At 36.2% G+C, this 18,878-nt stretch overlaps 2 protein-coding genes across 3 annotated transcripts in view; one reads left to right on the top strand and one right to left on the bottom strand.

The window, feature by feature from the left end:
- Nucleotides 1-1,297: 1,297 nt before the first annotated feature.
- On the bottom strand, nucleotides 1,298-7,480 carry zgc:136439 (uncharacterized protein LOC678627 homolog). Of its 2 annotated transcripts, none has more exons than XM_063050077.1 (9): nucleotides 7,448-7,480; nucleotides 6,320-6,533; nucleotides 5,347-5,436; nucleotides 4,320-4,399; nucleotides 3,539-3,654; nucleotides 3,361-3,458; nucleotides 2,916-2,984; nucleotides 2,390-2,448; nucleotides 1,298-2,317 (listed from the first exon to the last, which is right to left on the bottom strand). In XM_063050077.1, exons 2-9 carry the CDS (start codon nucleotides 6,509-6,511, stop codon nucleotides 2,212-2,214), a joined length of 810 nt encoding a protein of 269 aa, XP_062906147.1. In that variant the 5' UTR covers nucleotides 6,512-6,533; nucleotides 7,448-7,480; the 3' UTR covers nucleotides 1,298-2,211. The 2 variants fall into 2 exon arrangements, with proteins under 2 accessions (XP_062906147.1, XP_062906148.1); XM_063050078.1 differs by having other exon boundaries at nucleotides 6,320-6,530.
- A 1,250-nt stretch (nucleotides 7,481-8,730) lies between these two features.
- ankar (ankyrin and armadillo repeat containing) overlaps nucleotides 8,731-18,878 on the top strand; it is a 75,955-nt gene continuing 65,807 nt past the window's right edge. Inside the window, exons 1-4 of the mRNA XM_063052589.1 lie at nucleotides 8,731-8,757; nucleotides 9,284-9,887; nucleotides 13,136-13,573; nucleotides 15,848-16,011. Of these exons, the coding sequence (XP_062908659.1) occupies nucleotides 8,731-8,757; nucleotides 9,284-9,887; nucleotides 13,136-13,573; nucleotides 15,848-16,011 (1,233 nt within the window). The remainder of the gene's footprint in view (nucleotides 8,758-9,283; nucleotides 9,888-13,135; nucleotides 13,574-15,847; nucleotides 16,012-18,878) is intronic.

Here is an 18,878-nt window from a genome sequence, read left to right as displayed (position 1 = left end):
GACCCCTCCTCCAGATGCGGTCGATCCTCTGCAGTGAACCCGGCACCCAGGCAAGGGCGGACACACACCGGGTTCCCGCTGATCGTACCTTTCCACCCTGGTCGTTGTCTGATACTTCTCACCCACTCGTGAGAAGCGTACCGCTTCCAGGGTCTCGTTACCTCGGGTGGCGTGTGTGTCTGTCTTAGCGAACCTGTCCCTTTTTATCCCCCTGCTGGGGTATCGCCTGTCCATCACTTCAAACAGTTCAGGGTTCAAAGGGGGGAGCCGCTCCAGACAGCTCTTCCTCCCACATCCCCTCATTACACATCCCCAGACGCTGCTCCATTGTTCCTTATCTCTCCTTCCCCTGAGGGCAGGTGGCAGACCAACTGCTGATGCCACTGATGCTAGCCCAGGCCAGCAAACATCTTAATTTTATGTGTATTCTCGTAACAAAAGAAACTTTTGATATCCTCAATAGTTTCGCAAATTATTGAATCCTAAAAATAGATTTTCTTTTGTGTAGTGTTAATTTTCTGAAATGTTTCATATACAAATTTAAAATAAAACATTTATTTTATCTTCTGCTTTAATTGAGTGTATGTTTCTGTTTAGACATACCTGAAATTTTCTTTCTGATCTCCTGTCCATGAGATCTAGTGAAAATGATTACCCAGCCAGCTCAATATCACCAGCTGCCTGGCCTTGAAGTTCAATAAAATTGCTAGCAGGGGGCATCACATACAGGAAATTCTTGTCTCAGAGACTGCTACATCTCTACCGTTTTTCTCCCCTAAGTTCTGTGGTAAGTGATGTCACTCAGCAGTTTCCTCAAAATATGAGCCAGTGCATTTAAAATTTAATAGTAGTGATTCTATGAATCTGCTCAGAAGATGATCTTAAGGACACAATATTGTAACCTCTATCTTTCAAATTCTTAATCCATCAAAAGAAAATGGAAATAATGTACTATGAAATATTTTCTGTTGTGATTTTTGAATAAGGTAGAATATCTGAGAAGGGTGCTGACTCAGATATAATAAAAGCATTTTCAGTAATTGGGGCTTTATAGTCAGTAGTTTAAAAAAATATTGTGTCAATAGTACTTTATTAGCAAAAGAGCTGCAGGTAGGAATTGCTAACTAATTAATGTATTACTGTTTATAAAAATAATCAAAATATTTCAATAATTATGGTCTTGTGGAAATTAAAAATATTAAATGATCATTTTCAAGATCATTTGCATCACTTTGTTTCCCATCAATTTCAAATGGATACTAAAGGATAAGAGAGCAGACAGCATGAATGTTGTGCTACCAGTTTATTTGATACAAAAAAAATTACATGAAATTTGGCACCTCTAAGTTGTCCTAAATACATTAAGCATCCCTGCAAAATATAAATCTCTCTTTGTAGTTATAAAATGTATATTATTTTATTAAAACAAAATACTGGTGATAGTCATGTATGGTTACTTTAACGATATACAGTTCACTGCCAGCAAGGTATAAATATAAATCTTATTATTTGTCTGATATAAAAGGTTGTTTGAAATTCTATCAATATGCCTCAGTTCTATAAGTCTTCCAGTCAACTCTACCTAAACAATATTCTGAATTTCATTTTATTAAGTTCACTTCTAATGTCAGTATGAAATCTGTTCCAAAGTAACATAACAATTAAAATAATAATTTCAATTTTTATAATCTTGTGCATAATAGAAAGTACATCTCAGAGGAAGACACTTTGGCTTTTGTAGGACTGGAATAGATTAACTCTTCCAACATGAGCCCTATACTTGATTGCAAGATCAGTAAAAGTTCCTTTCTCACCTCATGTTCTCCAAAACAATTGCCTTAAAGTTTATAATTTACAAATACATTTTCATCGCGCCATTCAAAAAGAGTAAAAATTATATAAACACTTGAGAAATTTTATGGAAAATTTTTAAAAGCTGAGGATGTTTCATCATTCTTCTGACATTCTATCACTGTTCAACTGAGGAAGAAATGCATTCCTTTAAATTTAACTAAGGTGAGAAGTCTACAAAAGTGTATTTCTGGTTTGTAGTTGTTCAGTGCTACATTTAGTTTAAACAATAATTCAGAACACGTAATTGCTAGGCTTCATTAAATGTTTGGTGCCAGACCATGTTCTCTATTAACACTAACAAAAGAAATGGTCACAAGTTTAAGAAGAACTTAATCGGAATGAATAATAACTTTACAATCAGATTGCACCACAAGACTTCTGGAAATACTTAGTACATGCAATGTATGATGGAAGATTTCCAACATCAAATCGGCCACATACATGATGGACAAACACTGGTTTCCTGCAATATAAAAAGCAGAAGTAGCAAAATGGCATAAATATTTTAAATTAATTTGAAAATAAACATTATTACCTTGTGTAGACCCAAAGCAAAAAATTTCCAGGCGCATCTCTCTCTTCCAATGGTGAATTCTAATGAAAATAAATAATTTAAAAGAAGTGTTTTGTATAAATTACTGAAATAAATAATCCTTATATTTTTCCAAGGAATTATAAATTGATTGAAAGGAAAATATATTCTTGGGAACTTTTGGGCCATTTGATTAGGTATAGCTGCCAACATATTTGATTCAAGCAAATAATTTCAATATAGTCTTCCCATCAAAATAATAGTAATTAATTGTCTTTAAAAACACATTGAATATTTGAACCATGTTGTGGTAATTTAAAATATAAATACTGTTCAAATATGTTACTAACTGTTAATATGTTACTAAATCTACACAGGTAACGTAGAATTGGATTTGCACTAAAATGCTTAAATGTACTAATAATTAAGTGGTATAATAATGCTGAACATTTCTCTAGTTACAACATGACTTAAACATACTTTTTAAAAAGAATAGATTGAACTTAATCTTATTGATGTTGACACTTACTTGTTTCTCTTGAAGAAATTTTGCAATCAATGGAACTGTATTTTTTGAATATATGTAAAAGCATGGGCACTGGAAAATAGAAAATTGATGTGAATAAAAAACTCTTATCAATATTCAACTAGACTAGTTTTGAATCTAATTTTTAAACTTAAAGAATTCAAAGATGAGAATATAAACTTGGTTCCACAAGACAGCATTAGCAGGAAGTGATGCTTTTGAAGTAACATTTTCCAAAAGAAGCTTTTAAAAGAAAAATGATGTGACCAAGAAATTTAAACGCAAACAGCAGGAATTCTGCAGATGCTGGAAATTCAAGCAACATACATCAAAGTTGCTGGTGAACGCAGCAGGCCAAGCAGCATCTATAGGAAGAGGCGCAGTCGACGTTTCAGGCCGAGACCCTTCGTCAGGACAGAAATGTCATGTTAGAAATCAAAAATCTTACTGCATTGCGAGATGTTGTTTCGGTAGAGCTGGGTTTTTCTTTAAATCCAGTGACTTGCAACTTTTCATTTATTTCCAAGATGCCAAATTTTGTGGTTTCTGTGGAGAGAAATTATGTTAGTTTTCTCAAAGATTGGTTCAGGAAAGAAATAATCTTTGTAATAAATTTTTGAATTGACCTTCATCTTTGCATGGGTATGACAAAACCAAACTGCTTTCACAGTTAATATTCTGCAGCTCAGCAAATTTTGCAAGGATATCCGAAAGACTGAAGTCCTCATAGAACAATGTGTCCCTGATATAAAAGAAAAGTAGTCAAAGTGAAAGCTGGAACAATTCATTTAAAAAGTTAAAGGTTAAATTGATTGAAACCATTTTGTCATCTCCAAATTTAACTATTGCAAGATTTTACTCTTCTCCTCCTTGCATAAATTTCAGCTCAAGTTAAATTTTGAAGCCCATGTTGTGACTTGGACCAGGTTCATGGCCTAACCATGGCCTAAATTGGTTCCAGGTCCCTAGAGACTCCAAATGAAAATAGAACTAACAAAGGAAAATGAATGGTAGATAGATTATGATAGCAATGAATGTCAGTCTTTAAGTAATATTTGCACAGGTAAAGAAAACTCTGTCTGTGCTTTCTACAGTTCAGAAATATAAGAGACAGTCTTATTTAAAGACCAGACAGATATGTTAAAGGTTAAATTGTGAAGAAATACAAAACAAATTACATTTTGTTGACTAACTTATTTTGTTCTTTGAATTGTTTATCAGTGAGTAATACTGTTATAAGCAAATACCATAGAATAATAGCAGCTATAGACTAATTGATGTTAAATATCAATATATTCTGTAAAAAGCTTACATGGTTAATTAAAATTAAAATTGAGGTTAAATATTGCATATTTTAAATCATTATTTTATATTAAAACCCTTACTGTGCTCTTTATTATTGCTTACCCGCCAAGAACCAATATATGATCATTGATGTTAAACTGAGTAATGACAAGCTGAAGACAAGCAACTGCACCTAAACGTTTCTATAAAGAGAACAAGCTGATTTTAAACAGGCAAGAAAATTTTTCCAAAAAATTATAAATTATAAAATTTACACATCATATAACATTTTAATCACAATAATACTTCATAAACAAAAATCTTGTAAATGTGGGGACACCCTTATGTTTCTTTCCTTGGCACTTTGCAAAGAGGTCCCTTGGATAATTAAGATTTGTAAAATACCTGCTGTATTTAAAATTTACAGATGGTCACTATGCATAATGGTATGAACCCAAGATTTGTGTCAGGTTTCATTGCAATTATAGTCTCCAATCAAGAAATATGGTTAATATAAGTTTGTAACTATACTTCCCTGGTTTGAGTATCTAGAAACAGGATCCTGTCTCAATATATAATCTTCGGAGGGCCCAGAAAAATTTCTTTCTGTACACTAAAGTTTTTATCATTTTACGCTTAAGATGGAAGTTAATATAGTCTTAGATATTGAGCAGAATTGGTTAGCACTGAAAAGTGGCAATGAAGTATAAAGGCAATCTGATCTTATTGAATGGTGGAGCATGCACAAGGAGCTAAATTATAACTTAGAATGTATGTAGATACTGGCAGGAAGTTCTAGCATTTAGAAACAGATCAAAGACATCAATAAATTAGCTGATTATCATTCTTGATTATAACCTAATCTATACACGTAGATCTGTTACAACCTTCTAATGTTCTCTCTAAGCATTACCTGAATACTAATAGTAAAAAAAGGAAACAAATGAATAATTGCATTTACCATTCATGAATAAAGTAATTTTATCCCCATCATAAATAGCTATTTTCTGAACAAGTATTTTTCACTTTTACATTGGAATTGAAGCTTATCTGTATCCAAATTGTAATTTCCATAGTGATGCAGTATTTTTGAAAGTCATCAATTTCAAATCATTGATTGAAAATCCTGGATACAGCAGAGAATACCCACCTCATTGCTTGTTGTTCCATCACTTAGGACTGTGACTAGTTGGAACTCCTTTGCCCAATCTTCAAATTTTGCATAATAGACATCATTGGTCTGCAAAGATCATTGGCAACCAGTGACAAGTTGCAAGGATAATATTTTTACTTATTCAATAGGTTATAAAAAATCAGAAGAAAGTTCTAACTGACCCAGATTATAAATGTAAACATTGAAAATACATTTAATTTTGCAACAAATGTTTTCTGCAGACCAAAAAAGAGAAACTTTTTGAGTTATTTTCTTTCACTTCAGAACTGTTTTTTTTTCTCTCTGTTTCAGTTATCCACCACTTCTCTGTGGGAAGTTATTGAATTTGCTTCCAACCCCTTTCTGAAATGCCAATAATTCAGAGCATATATATGTTGTCACCTCTAGTTATTTTAGTTATCTTCTATCTGTAACTCCCAAATCTGCTATTTATAACCAGTTTTGTTCTAGTTTTTCAAACTCTCCTTAACTTTCTTTGCTTAAAGGAGATAAATCTCATTTTTCCACCCTTCCTTGATATTTTTAAGTCTGGCATCCAAGATGGAACTTTATTAAGGTGAGGCCTATTTTGTATAAACCTTACTTTGTATTCTATTCATCTTAATTATAGTGGTTTTTTCGACATTTTACTACCTTTGAAGGCTTTCTATGCCCACAGGCTTCATGTTGCTACACCTTCCAGAATTGTACATTTCATTTTTATTGCCTTTTCTGTTTGTAACAATGCGTTCAGTTTCTGCCATAAACAATCTATCTTCCAATATCAACAGTTTTGACATCCATATCATGCTTTTTATTATGTTCCTTGATTTTTACCATATTTCCAAGTTTTGTGTCATCTGCAAATGTTGAAATTATGCCTTAGGTAGTCAGGTCATTATTTTAGCCAAACTCTTCTAGTCCGAAAAGATAGTTTTTCTTCAGAAAAAAAATCAGTATGTAGACGTACAATAACATAAACTGCGTCGATGGACTTGATTTTATTTATCGTCGTCATCCAATGACTGATGAGTGGTTGATCGCCTACTGGTAAAAGGGGCTTAGGGATGCCATGGAGATGCTTGAAATCTCCACTATTATCGTTCTGTAGATCACGATTGAATCTTGTGCCATAGCCAGCAGCTAGAATAATAGCCTTCATAGTATCCGTGCAATTTATCCTACTGGAGAAATTAAAGCACAGCGATTATGCGATGTCACCAATATTTTAAGCAATGTTGTTACTTTTCAGAAAGGTTCGAAGACGTTTATTCTATAAAGGCTTTTCCGATTTATCTCACTTATAAAATGCAAAAACCGACTTCTTAAATCCTCCCGACATCTCGCCACTGTTAGTACACTACGCGGAAATAGTCCTGCTTCGGGTGACATTCGAAAACCATAGGTGGGAAGAAGTGTAGCAACACACATAAAATGCTGAATGAGCTCCGCAGGTCAGGCAACATCTATAGAAGAAAATGATCAGCCGACCTTTTGAGCTGAAATGAAAGGTCTCAGCCCGAAACATCGACTGTTCATTTCCCTCCAGAGATGAGGCCTGGCCTGACCTGCTAAGTTCCTCCAACATTGTGTGTATTGCTTAAGATTTCCAGCATCTACACAATCTCTTGTGTCTGGAAAGAGGTATATATGTCAAGAATCCCTGCGCATAGAGATTCGCGGGATATCTGTTTCACCAATTTGGCTGACAGTTCCTCTTCAATAATTACCATTGGAAGGAGTAGCTTTCTAGATTTCTTTGGAAGAGCCAATGATACTAGTGGGGTCATAGATTACCAGAGTTAGACATAATACATTAGTGTTTTGGATAAATTTTAATTATGATCATTGCTGCTCAGCGAAGCTTTTTTTCCTTAAGACTTAATGCGAGTTCGCCCGTTGCTCTGGTGGGAACTGAACTCGTGTCACAACCATGAAGTGAATGCAGCCCAGTTTGGGATAAGATACGGGCTGCAAAAGAACTTGCAAAGGCAGAAAGCAGCCCAGCCAAGAAGAAGGCGTCGACTAAGAGCCGTTTGTTGAGTGGAGGGGGATGATATGGCTGGGGGACTGAGACCACCTCCCCACACCGCTTTACCTTCCATTGGCTGCTCGGCGGTGGTCGTGGGGAAGTGACAGAAACCGGAAGAGGAAGTAGTGGCTGGGTGCGCAGGGGCTCATGGTCGGCCAGCTCTGTTGTCAAGGAGACGGCGCTCGTTGGTAACGGGCAGGAGGAGAGGTGTGAGTTGTCCGGCTGACAACGCTGTGGGTCTCCGCAACCGTGTTGGCTCCTACATTGCTGCAAGCTGGAGGATCTACAGCCAAATCCTGAGCATTTTACTAAAATTAGCGGCTACTATCAGCCTCGGTTTTTCACGGGTGTAACTACTCATTCATCTTTGGCCGGCTTACTCTGCCTGACTCAAAGACAGCTCTACGCCTTTTCCTCAGTGACAATCGTCTGACTTCAGTGACTGTCGATCATCGTCGGGGGCAACCTCACAAGTTTAACTATAGTATTTTCATTGACGATCTTATAGTATAAACTACTAATTTTATTTACAGCTTCCCAATCATAAAGGCCGCCTTACAAGTCCGTCAAGCTCAGTTAACAGTCTACCAAATTAAGTGACAGTTACTCCTGGCGATAGAATATTTCAGTATATCTACCAATCTCTCTGGTTACATCAGAGTGGCATTATACTAACCTTGGTTTATTCAAACAAGCCAACAATATTCTAACTTTACCAATCTTAGTCACAGTTTCAGTTTCATATCTAGCAACATCAGAACCAACTCACTACTTCTAAAACATTTCTCTTTCAATCTTCAACTTTACCAAAATCTTTGACAGTTTCCAGTTTTACTAATCTTATCAATTCTCCTGAGAGTAATTCCAACTAACAAACCTCGGCATTGCTCCATTAACTTAAGTTTACACTATCATTCACAACAAAATTGTGCCAAATTCAGTAATATTACTTACCTTAGAAGAACTCTTCTATCCTTATTGACGCTAATAGTCAGAACACTATCAGTTTCAATTATACTATCTAAAGTACAAAGGGAGAGGGAACTATTTATAATACCAGCTGGTATGAGGGCTAGGAAGGACAGCAATTGAGTGTGTAGAGAATTAAGATAGTATCATGCCAGGTATAGTGCTGATAAAAAATGACTTTAGAAAGTCTATGAGGGGATGGACATAGGTGAGAATCTCAAGAATTTTGAGCTTACTTTGAGAAACCTTGGGTAGAAAGGTAAATGTTGAATGGGGTGGGCAAGGATGCTGCTAAATTGATGAAGGATTCTTTAGGAACTCATTACATCTGTTGAAAGCAACAAAGATATGAGCAGAGCAAAATAATGTGAAAAAAGAAGATGGCGAACAGTGACAAGAAGCTAAGGGTTAGTTTTGTATTCAGTGAGTTTAGTGCAATCCATTCAAATATACTGATGGTGGTATCTGCTGTATAAATTTCACAATATTTGTGCATAATGGAATAAATGTAATGGTCACATCAGGAGAAGTGAACAAAAATATAAATAGACTTTTAAAATAATTAGCAACACACCCAAAATGATGGAGGAACTTAGCAGGTGAGGCAGCATCTATGGAAAAGAGTAAACAGTTGACATTCTGTCGACTGTTCCTCCAACATTTTGTGTGCATTGCTTTGAATTTCCAGTACCCACAGGTTTTCTCGTGTTTTCTGCGGAGTTCCTCCAACATTTTGTGTGCATTGCTTTGGATTTCCAGTATCCACAGGTTTTCTCGTGTTTTTAAATAATTATCCTTTTTTCACAAAGGCCTATTACAATCTACAGAAGATAGCAAAATAATGGTTTAGGAATAGATGTGCATTATCAATAAACATTAATATTAAAATAATATTTTGATAAAAGTGCACTAAAGTTGTATGTTTTCTTGCAGGAGTATTCTCATAGAAATCAGAAACTGACTTCCTTGAAAGTAAAACAGGGCAAGCAAAATAATGAGGAAGCCAATTTGGAAGAGCAAATGAATGCAAATATTAACCTTAGCAAATATAATTTGAATGATTTACAAGAATTGCTTGCCACAGCCACCTGCAGCTGGCTTCAGCCTATTGAAGAATTTCAGTATCCAATCCAACTCCCCACTGGATTGTCAAGCCAAATGAAAGACTTCAATTACTCCAACGCTATTGTTCTTGCTCCAGTGATACCAAATGCTCCATTTAATTATAAAGAATTCCAGCAAATTTTGAGGGAATTAGTGATAGGTATTTATGTTATGAATCAACTTCCATCTATTTATATAGATGGCAACTTTGATCATAGTTCCTCATGCCTTCTGTCACCTGCTTATCATGATACACTAATTGGGCAAATGTTGATAAATGTGGACTACACAATGAAAGCACTGTGGCATGGAGCTTACATGCCAAAGGAAAAAAGGATGCTCTTTTCAGAGTCCTGGCGCTCCAATATCAATACAAATGTTGATGGAACTCCTGAGACAAAGGAAAATATATCTTCTGAGTTTCTTAAAGCAGGTAATTATTTGCAATTGTTGAGCATTATATAGAATCGTATGATGATGTACAGCTCGGAAACAGGCCCTTTGGCCCATCTAGTTCATGCTGAAACCATCTAAACTGCCTACTCCCAACAACTTGCACTGGGACTATAGCCCTCCGGACTGCAACCATCCATGTACCTATCTAAACTTCACTTAGGCATTGGAAATTGAACTTGTATGCACCCCATGTTCTGGCAGCTCATTCCACACTCTCACGGCTCTCTGAGTGAGGAAGTTTCCCCTTATATTCCCTTAAACTTTTCACTTTTCACCCTTAACCCATGACCTCTGGTTGTAGTCCCACCTAACCTCAGTGGAAAAAACCTACTTCCATGTACCCTATCTATACCTCTCTATATCTATAATATTCTGACAAATACTGGAAAATGTGTAGCAATAAATATGGAAAGATCTGTTCTGGATAATCTTTAATACATGCAAACAATTATGTAATTTTTATTTTAGAAAGTACAGAAATAGTTCGGTTTACATTTCTTTCATTTTCAGATAAGCTGGAATTCAGATGAATGGGTGCCCTGGAAAATTATTTTAAGGAGTATTAGCTTTGAGTTCATAATGCATTTACACTAAGTAAAAATTCTCACTAAGATATAACACAAAGTTAATATAGAAAAACACAGAGACAGATTAAGATATATTGCAGCTCAGGAAAGACAGAAAGTTAGTAGACACTGTAACCACAATAAAACATGAAAATATCAAACCACAATATTAAGTAGGCCATTAAATATTTTACACAATGATTAATAAATAAAACCTAACATGCAATTTTGAATTTTGCAATACACGTTTGAATAAAACAACGAATGCAGGAACATAATTAATAATATGAATATTTTAATGCATATTTTACAATTTTTGTTCTCTATTAATTTATTCTCCGCCTATCTTTGTATTGTCAGGTCTTTTGGCTTGAACAGTGTAGATATTAATGTATTGCAGTGACTCAAATCCCATAGTTCTACAATTCACCGTCTCATTAAAAATCTGGATACATTTCATAAACCTGATGTTAAGTCCATAGTCATTGAAAAAAACCTTACTCTGCTATTCAGCTGCTTTTGTGTGTTTAACATTCACATTCTGTCCTACCATATTAATGAATTTAATTTTACAAGTATTTGATGAAAGATTAAGCATTACCTTTGCTCTCCTGTGCGATCAGCTAAGAGTCGATGAAGTTGAGTAATCGGTGCTGAAGTAAATAGTAATTTGGTTTATTATTGTCACGTACCAAGGTACAGTGAAAACCTTTGTTTTGAATCCCATCCATCAGATCATTTTGTTACAACAGTGTACAAGGGAAAGCAATAACAGAATGCAGAATAAAGTGCTACAGTCACAGAGAAAGTTCAGTGCAAGTAGACAGTAAGGTGCAAAGCCATAACAAGACTGTGAGGTCGAGTCCATTTTATCATGACGGGGGACACTTCCATAGTCTTATAACAGTAGATTAGGAGCTGATCTTGAGCCTGGTGGTATATGCTTTCAGTATTTTGTATCTTCTGCCTAATGGAAGGTGGGAGAAGAGAGAATATCCAGGTAGGTGGGGGTTTTGATTATGTTGTCTGGTTTACTGAGGACATGTGAAGTGTAGACAGGAGAGGCTGATTTCCATGATTTGCTGAGCTGGGTCCACAGCCTTCTGTTGGGCACAATAGTTGCCAGACCAAACGGCAATGCATATAGGATGCTTTCTTCAAAGTACTGATAGAAATTAGTGAGGGTCAAAGAGGACTTGCCAAATTTCCTTAGGAGGTAAGACACTGGAGCGCTTTCTTGGCCATGGTGTTTACGTGGTTGGACCTGGACAGGCTATCGATAATGTTCCCTCCTAGGAACTTGAAGCTTTCAACCCATCTTGATGTAAATAGGAGCATGTACATCGCGCCCACTTCCTAAAGGAAATGACTCATTCTTTTGTTTCGCTGACATCAAAGGAAAGGTTTATTTTCTTCCTGTACTCCAATTCATTGTTATTAAAGAGTCAGCCCACTAAGGTCATGTCACCTGCAGAATCTGTTCATGTTGTTGTGAGTGTTTGGGGAGTAAAGTGGGGGCTGAGGACGCAGCATTATAGAGCACAAATGTTGAGGATACTTGTGGCGCAGATGCAGCTACCTCTCCATATTGATTGCTGTCTGTTGGTGAGGAAGTCAAGAATCCAGTTGTAAAGGGAAGTAGTGAGTCCCAGGTCTACGAGTATAAAAGTCTCTAAATAGTCTCTGGAATATGATGATCCTAACTTTATTACCTCTGTGGAATGCAAATCCATGCTCAATAAAGAACTTGTTAATTATCATAACATTTTAAGGAACATCTTTCCATTTGTGATGTTTTGATTGAAATTGCTATCCTTGTTCTGCATCTACGATGACCATTGCTTTTGCATATTGTATTTACCACAGTGTCCACTTCTGATGTTCCAGGCTTATCTCATGTCCTGATAGGTATTTAGCTTGTTTCCATCTGACATAGTATGATGATTACATGTGCTTTGGTAGAAAGAAACTAGCAGGAAAGCCATCAACATTTCAAATAGATTATGTATGATCAACACTGTACCAATTTCAAGATTCACCATTGTGGAGTTGACAAAATACTCATCTTTCCTCTAATGACCCTAGCTGAAGAAGAAGAGCGTTTTAATTTTTATTTTGACAGACTGCTGAATCATTAGCAATACAAAAGTGCTGAAATTTTTGTCAATGATGCTTTCATTACTTTGTTTCGTCTGCACAATTTGATGCCGGTTCACTTGTCACCTAATGTTCATGATCTGTTATTTCAACCTCATGCCCCAGACCTATCTTGTGAGATATAGAGTCACAGAAACAGGCCCTATGGTTCATGCTGACTATTGAGCCCTTCAGCTGCTGCTCTGGTAAAGCTGCTTTTGGGTAGTTTTTACTCCGTGAACCCGGTTTTTCGTGGCCTGTGTAGCTCAATGCCCACAAGGAAGATCAAAGTTTCATGTAGATGTGTTAGAGGAACACTTTTAGATTGGAGCACAGTGGGAAAAGCTTTACTGTGGATCTGTCTATGCTATATATTATGATTCAGTCACGATTAAATTAATAATATGTCTGGCAATACCATGTAAATACCAAATGAGAAATAGTTTTATAATCTATAGATTTTATGTTCTAAAAGCATAATAAAATAATATTTCTAATTTAGAATTTATTCTTTGCAAAATAGGACTTATAGATATTTCAACTGATCATGATTTTGAAGGAATCTACAGTACTGATGTACACACGGATCCAACATATGATCCCAACAGTTGTGCAGAGGTGGAGTTATTTATGAAATATGTGAACAATGTTTTACTTCAAATCAACCCCTACATCATAAGTGTTAAGCAACATCAAAATTTGTTCACATATGATGCAGATTTTGTTCTTGGTAATGCTGTTAGACTTACAGAAGAAGAAATTGATCTAGTAAAATATCAGAGACTACAGCAGAGACTGATTCTTCACAAGAAGCTTGTTGAAAAGTATCTGACAAGGAAAGCAGAGGTCCACAGAGACATCACTTATCTCAAGTTAATTGCCTTCCTTGTGCCATTTTTTATCGCACTGAAGGAGAAGAGGAAAATTCCAGATTTGAGCAGACTTCTACCTCCATTTTCTGGTAAAGGTTACCATTAACATCATGTTTGCCGAATCTGAAAACTTTATAAATAACGTTATAAAAGGGTATGCATATATACCTTTTTCTGTGAATTTATTTTCCTAGATCATTTAAAAGACTGGCCTTAAAGGAAAGAAAATTAATTAATGCATACAGATGATAATATTAATAATGTTTTACAGATTAATAATATTTGTATTACTTGAGTATATTTTAATCCCTTCATTCTACTTGAGTCCTGTGTTACATCTTTCTCTCAGAAAATAGAACAAGCTGCCCGGGACCCAGATCAAAACAAATTGCAAGAAAACAATTTAGCAAAAAATTTTATCCTATAATTATCCTATAATTTTGCCTTCTCTTCTCTGTTTTCTGCACCAGAATAGCTAAGAGCAAGAATATAGACAAGTCATTGAGTCAAACAGGAATAGACCCTACAGCCCAACTCGAAGCCAACCATCAAGCAACATTTATGTTAATTCTAATCCCATTTAATTGAGGAAACTGAAGTTGTATTTCACTGTTCTTACATTGCAATTCATAATCCAGCGTATCAAGCCAAAGTACATCCAAGCTATATTGATGAATCTTTCAGTTCACTGATATTGATAATTGTCCCCATTCAAACCTAATCTAAATAGAAAACAAAGTTAAAAAGAAAGTTTTCAAACCTCATTAGATTTCTTCATTTTTTTTATATTAGAAAGGCAGCCTGATAAAGTTGCTTCTCAAATAATCTCTTATTAATATCATGAGTCAAATTTAATCTTTTTTGTATTTATTTACCAAAACTTCTAAAACTAGAGCACTAATCCATTGAGCACATTAAGTTTGTAAACAGCAAATTCGAATTGCTCTTCCAAGGCAACCCTGCGCAATCTCAGAGTGTGAGCCACTTGTAACACCCACCTTAGTTTTCTGAGTGCCTTGACCATCGTAGAATTTCTGTATAGCCAGTATGTGGCTAGCTCTGAAGAAGCACGTGTTCCAAAAACTTAAATGTTGACTCCATCATTTTTTTTGACAAGAAAGTATTTTAGGCTCCTCCAAAGCTGTATACCCTCAGCTCTATTTTCAAGAGCTTGCTTCATTTGCTGAGGAGACAATTTCTTTTCACAGATAGAAAGAAGCTACTCCCCTAACCTCTGTCACCACAAATGCCACAACTACCCTCAATGAGGTACAAACTTTCTATAAATACTGTACTCTTTCTGAATAAGGCATACCTTTAAGATATATATTTTATATACTTATGTCATATATTTGTATAGCACCAGATTTTTAGACATAAATAACCTCTTCCTATTTGACAGGCAAGAAGTACGTGTATAATTGTAGTTGTGATTACTGTATACTGCTCGTATTGGATTGGTATTTTCTAGTGGTATTGAGCATTTGGCAGAAAATTGTAGATGGAAGTTCTTAATTAAACTAGGATCCTGCACGTGTTTTTGGATCCATTCTGAGTTTTGTCTGTCCCAGTGCCACTTCTTATTCATTCACAGAATTCGGGCAAAAGCAAGAGTCAACTATGCATCCATAGTTGCTCTGAGAAGAGCTACCTTCCTAACAGATCAATGCTGCTTAACCTGATTTCTGGGCTGAAGCTCCTCAGTACTTTTGTCATAAATCAGACCCCTAGCAGTGGCAAGCTTTTAACTCGGGCATGTAACATTTTACCTACTTCAGAGTGTGAATGTTTTTCTTTAATTTTGCTAACCATAACTCAAAGTAATCAAGGTACAATCTGATTAAGTACTGATAATGTTAAAGCACTACATTAAGTTAACTCTAAAAGTAAAATGAAAATTATGAAAGGTGCAAAATGTTAAAAGCACTCTGGCCATTTTTAAAAATCATTTATGGGTGAACCCTACATAGAATAAACTTTCTGACTGAATAGAGGATGCAAGAATCCTGGAAAACATTTTAAAAGCAGGTAATTGCTATAATGGAGGTCATTTTAGAGTTTAACTAGATGAATTAAAATAGACAAAATCATTTTTCAACTGATAATGATTTGATCTTGCAAATTTTATGATGAACTGGTTGCAGTTTGACAGTTGCAGAATTAAATAGTTTAAAAGAATGAAGGCATTTTTAACTTACAAAATTATTTGTCTTTAATGTCATTGAACCACATGAAGACAGTTTAATTTTAAAACAACAATGTGATATTTCAACGTTATTCACGGGCTTTCTTCACAATTATCATTTGAACTGATGTGCTAGAAATGCTATCACCATTCACTATATCTCCTTTCTTTGTTACAGATGAAAAGTTAAAAACAGAACGTGAGTTTCCACCCCTTCTTCTGGGCCCAGGCTTCAAATGTAGACATTTTCAGTACAAAACAAATGAATATTTCCATTTGCATGGTGGAATTGAATTTGATATAGGAACTCCTGCAGTTGACGATATGCCTAGTGCTATAAAGGTACTTCTGTATTTCTTTTTCTAAAGAAAGAAAGCAGATAGAAGCATATGATTTACACGTATCAAATTTACCAATACACATATAGTAGGTTCTTCCCAGTTTACAAACACCCGACTTATGTACAGTCCATACATACAAATGAGCATTTGAGAGACAGATGTGATGGATTTGCCAGTTGCCGTGAACAGCTGGAAACTCTACTTGATACTAGCTGGAATTTTGCCATACAGAACCCAAGAAGAGCACATTCTAGTTAACACATTGATATTCAATTTTTGAATCCAATTTAGTGATATAGCATCTGGGCTAGCAGTAGTATTCTATTTAAAGCTGTCAACAGCATTTAAAACCTTATGGATTAAAATGTTTTAAAATAATATCATTAATAGTCTGAGATCTAGACTATCTACTCCTGGGGAATAACTGACCTTTGCATGGATCCTCTACCATGTGGGAACTCAGTTCTTGGCCAGATTTCTGACTGTGACCTGGGGAGAGCCTGTAGTTCAGTGGGTAACTGCATCATTTGGCTTGATACATTGTGAGTAACTCACCCTAGTCCACTGACTTGTGCTTTTGTCCCATTCTTGCTCCCACTGAACTGGAACACCTTGCAGGAAAGTGCTGACCATTCTACCTTACTTGGGAACTCTTCTTCATCATCCTAACTGCAGTCTACGTTTCACCTCAGGTAGACATCAAGCTTGCACTTGAGGAACTAATTGCTGTGATTAACAAGACAAAGCAACATAGCCTGTCACATCATGGTTAATAAGTCTTGAAGAAGTCTTTGCCTAACAACTATCAGTACATCACTTGCAATACTAGAGGACTCAATACACTTGACCACTGCTATACCACCATCAACAATGCTGACCACTCCATCTCTCACCCACTGTGCTTCTCTTGTCTGCATACAGACAGAAACTGAGAAGCATGGCATCAGTGCGAAGGACCACAAAGAACTGGACAGCAGAAGCAAATGAGTAAATGCAGGATTGCTTTGAGTCAATGAGCGGAATATGTTCAAGAATTCATCAGTGGACTTAAATGAATATGCCATAGTTGTCACTGACTTTATATGGATATGTGTGGATAAATGTGCACCCACAAAAACATTCCGAGTCTTCCTCAATCAGAAGCCCTGGATGAACCAGAAGATCTGTAATCTGCTAATGGCTAAATCTGTAGTACGTAGGTCTTGTGACTCGAGAAAGTTTTATAAGAAATCCCAGTACTACTTTCAGAGTGCAAAAAGGCACTTTTGGATTAAACTGGAATCATAGATGGATGTTCAACAGCTGTGGGAGGGCTTGTATGATACATCTTCCTACAAGATGAGATTGGATAGCGTGAGCTCAATGCCTTTTATGCACATTTTAACAGGGTGACATAAGGCACACTCATACCAGCCCCCACATCTTTAGATGACCCTGTAATTTCAGTCTCTGAGAATGACATATGAGCTTTCTTCAAGAGGGTAAATCCATGAAAGAAGTCTGGTCTAGATGGTGTATGTGGCTAAGTGCTAAACATCTGTGTTGGCAAACTGACTGGGGTATTTGCAGACATATTCAATCTATCTCTTCTGTGGTCTGAGGTTCCAATCTGGTTCAAAAAGGCATATGGTTATAGCACAGATCAACTCCATCTGAATCCAGTTTTCCTACAGCCATAACATGTCAGCAGCAGATGCTATTTTTCTGATTTTTTACTCTGCTCTGGTTCACCAGGACACCAGGTGTTCATACAGGCATTCATCGGCAACAGCTCAGTGTTCAACACAATCATCCCATCGAAGGTCATTATCAAGCTTCAAGACTAGCCTCTGTACCTCCCCCTACAACTGGATACTCAGTTTCCCTGTCTAAAGACTTCAATCATTGCAGATTAGTAACAATATCTCCTCACTAACCATTAAAATAGGTGCACCTCAGGGCTGTGTGCTTAACTCCTTGTATTCTGTGTACACACATGTTCAAATGCACTCGTGGTGCTTCTGCTGCTGGATAACCACTAAAGGAGATGAGTCAGATTGCCAGAGTAAGACAGGTCATCTGGTTGAGTGGTATTGCAAAAACAATCTCTCGCTGAACTTCAGTGAAAGTAAAGAGCTGATTGTTGACTTTAGGAAGGGGAAGGAGGACAAACATTCCAGAATTCATTAGGAATTCCATTGCAGAGAGATCAGCAGCTTTAAATTCTTGAGCATTAACATATTGGATGATAAACACAAGAAATTCTGCAGATGTACTGTTGAATGTATCCTGACTGGTTGTCTGTCATGTTCTGCTACAGCAGTTCAAATGTGCAGTAACATAAGAAGCTGCAGAGAGTAGTGGATTCTGCTTAAGACAATACAGTTACATCCATCCCCACCAATGGAAGGCAACATCTATCATCAAAGATACCTGTCATTCCCCAGCTACCATCAGGCAGAAGCCTGAAATCCCAGACCACCAGATTCTAGGACAGTTACTTCCCTTCAACCTTTTGATTGTTGAATTAACTGGGACAACTCTAATCTCTACAGTTTAACAACACTATGGCCATTTTGACAAGTTGCTCCAAAATGGACTTTTTTTTGTTCTTGAAAAAGTTTGTGTGTAATTTATATTTTTCTTGTGACAAGTTCTTATATGATGCTACGTGCCTGTGATGCTGTTGCAAGTAAGTTTTTAATTGCTTCTGTGCTTACATGTACCCATGAATATAATCATAAACTTGACTTAAACCTTGACTGCAAAGCTGCAAGAAATCTTGGCCTATTCCAGGTTCAAATTGTGCTTTATGCTCACTTAACTGATCTAACATGTCGAACTATAAGGTTTCTTGTTAGAGCAGAGGTTGAGAAATGTCATCTCAGT

This window comes from Mobula hypostoma, chromosome 6, assembly GCF_963921235.1.
Source record: "Mobula hypostoma chromosome 6, sMobHyp1.1, whole genome shotgun sequence".
In the NCBI taxonomy this organism is placed as follows: domain Eukaryota; kingdom Metazoa; phylum Chordata; class Chondrichthyes; order Myliobatiformes; family Myliobatidae; genus Mobula; species Mobula hypostoma.
This window is presented reverse-complemented; position numbering and strand designations above follow the sequence as displayed.

Bases quoted from the DNA above. Each gene is read 5' to 3' on its own strand.
- zgc:136439 (XM_063050077.1), bottom strand. From the start codon at position 6,511: ATGAAGGCTATTATTCTAGCTGCTGGCTATGGCACAAGATTCAATCGT. The intron at 5,437-6,319 runs GTACGTCTACAT...TGATCTTTGCAG, and splicing joins TCGACGCAGTTTATGTTATT to ACCAATGATGTCTATTATGC. The intron at 3,655-4,319 runs GTAAGCAATAAT...CTTTTATATCAG, and splicing joins CATATATTGGTTCTTGGCGG to GGACACATTGTTCTATGAGG.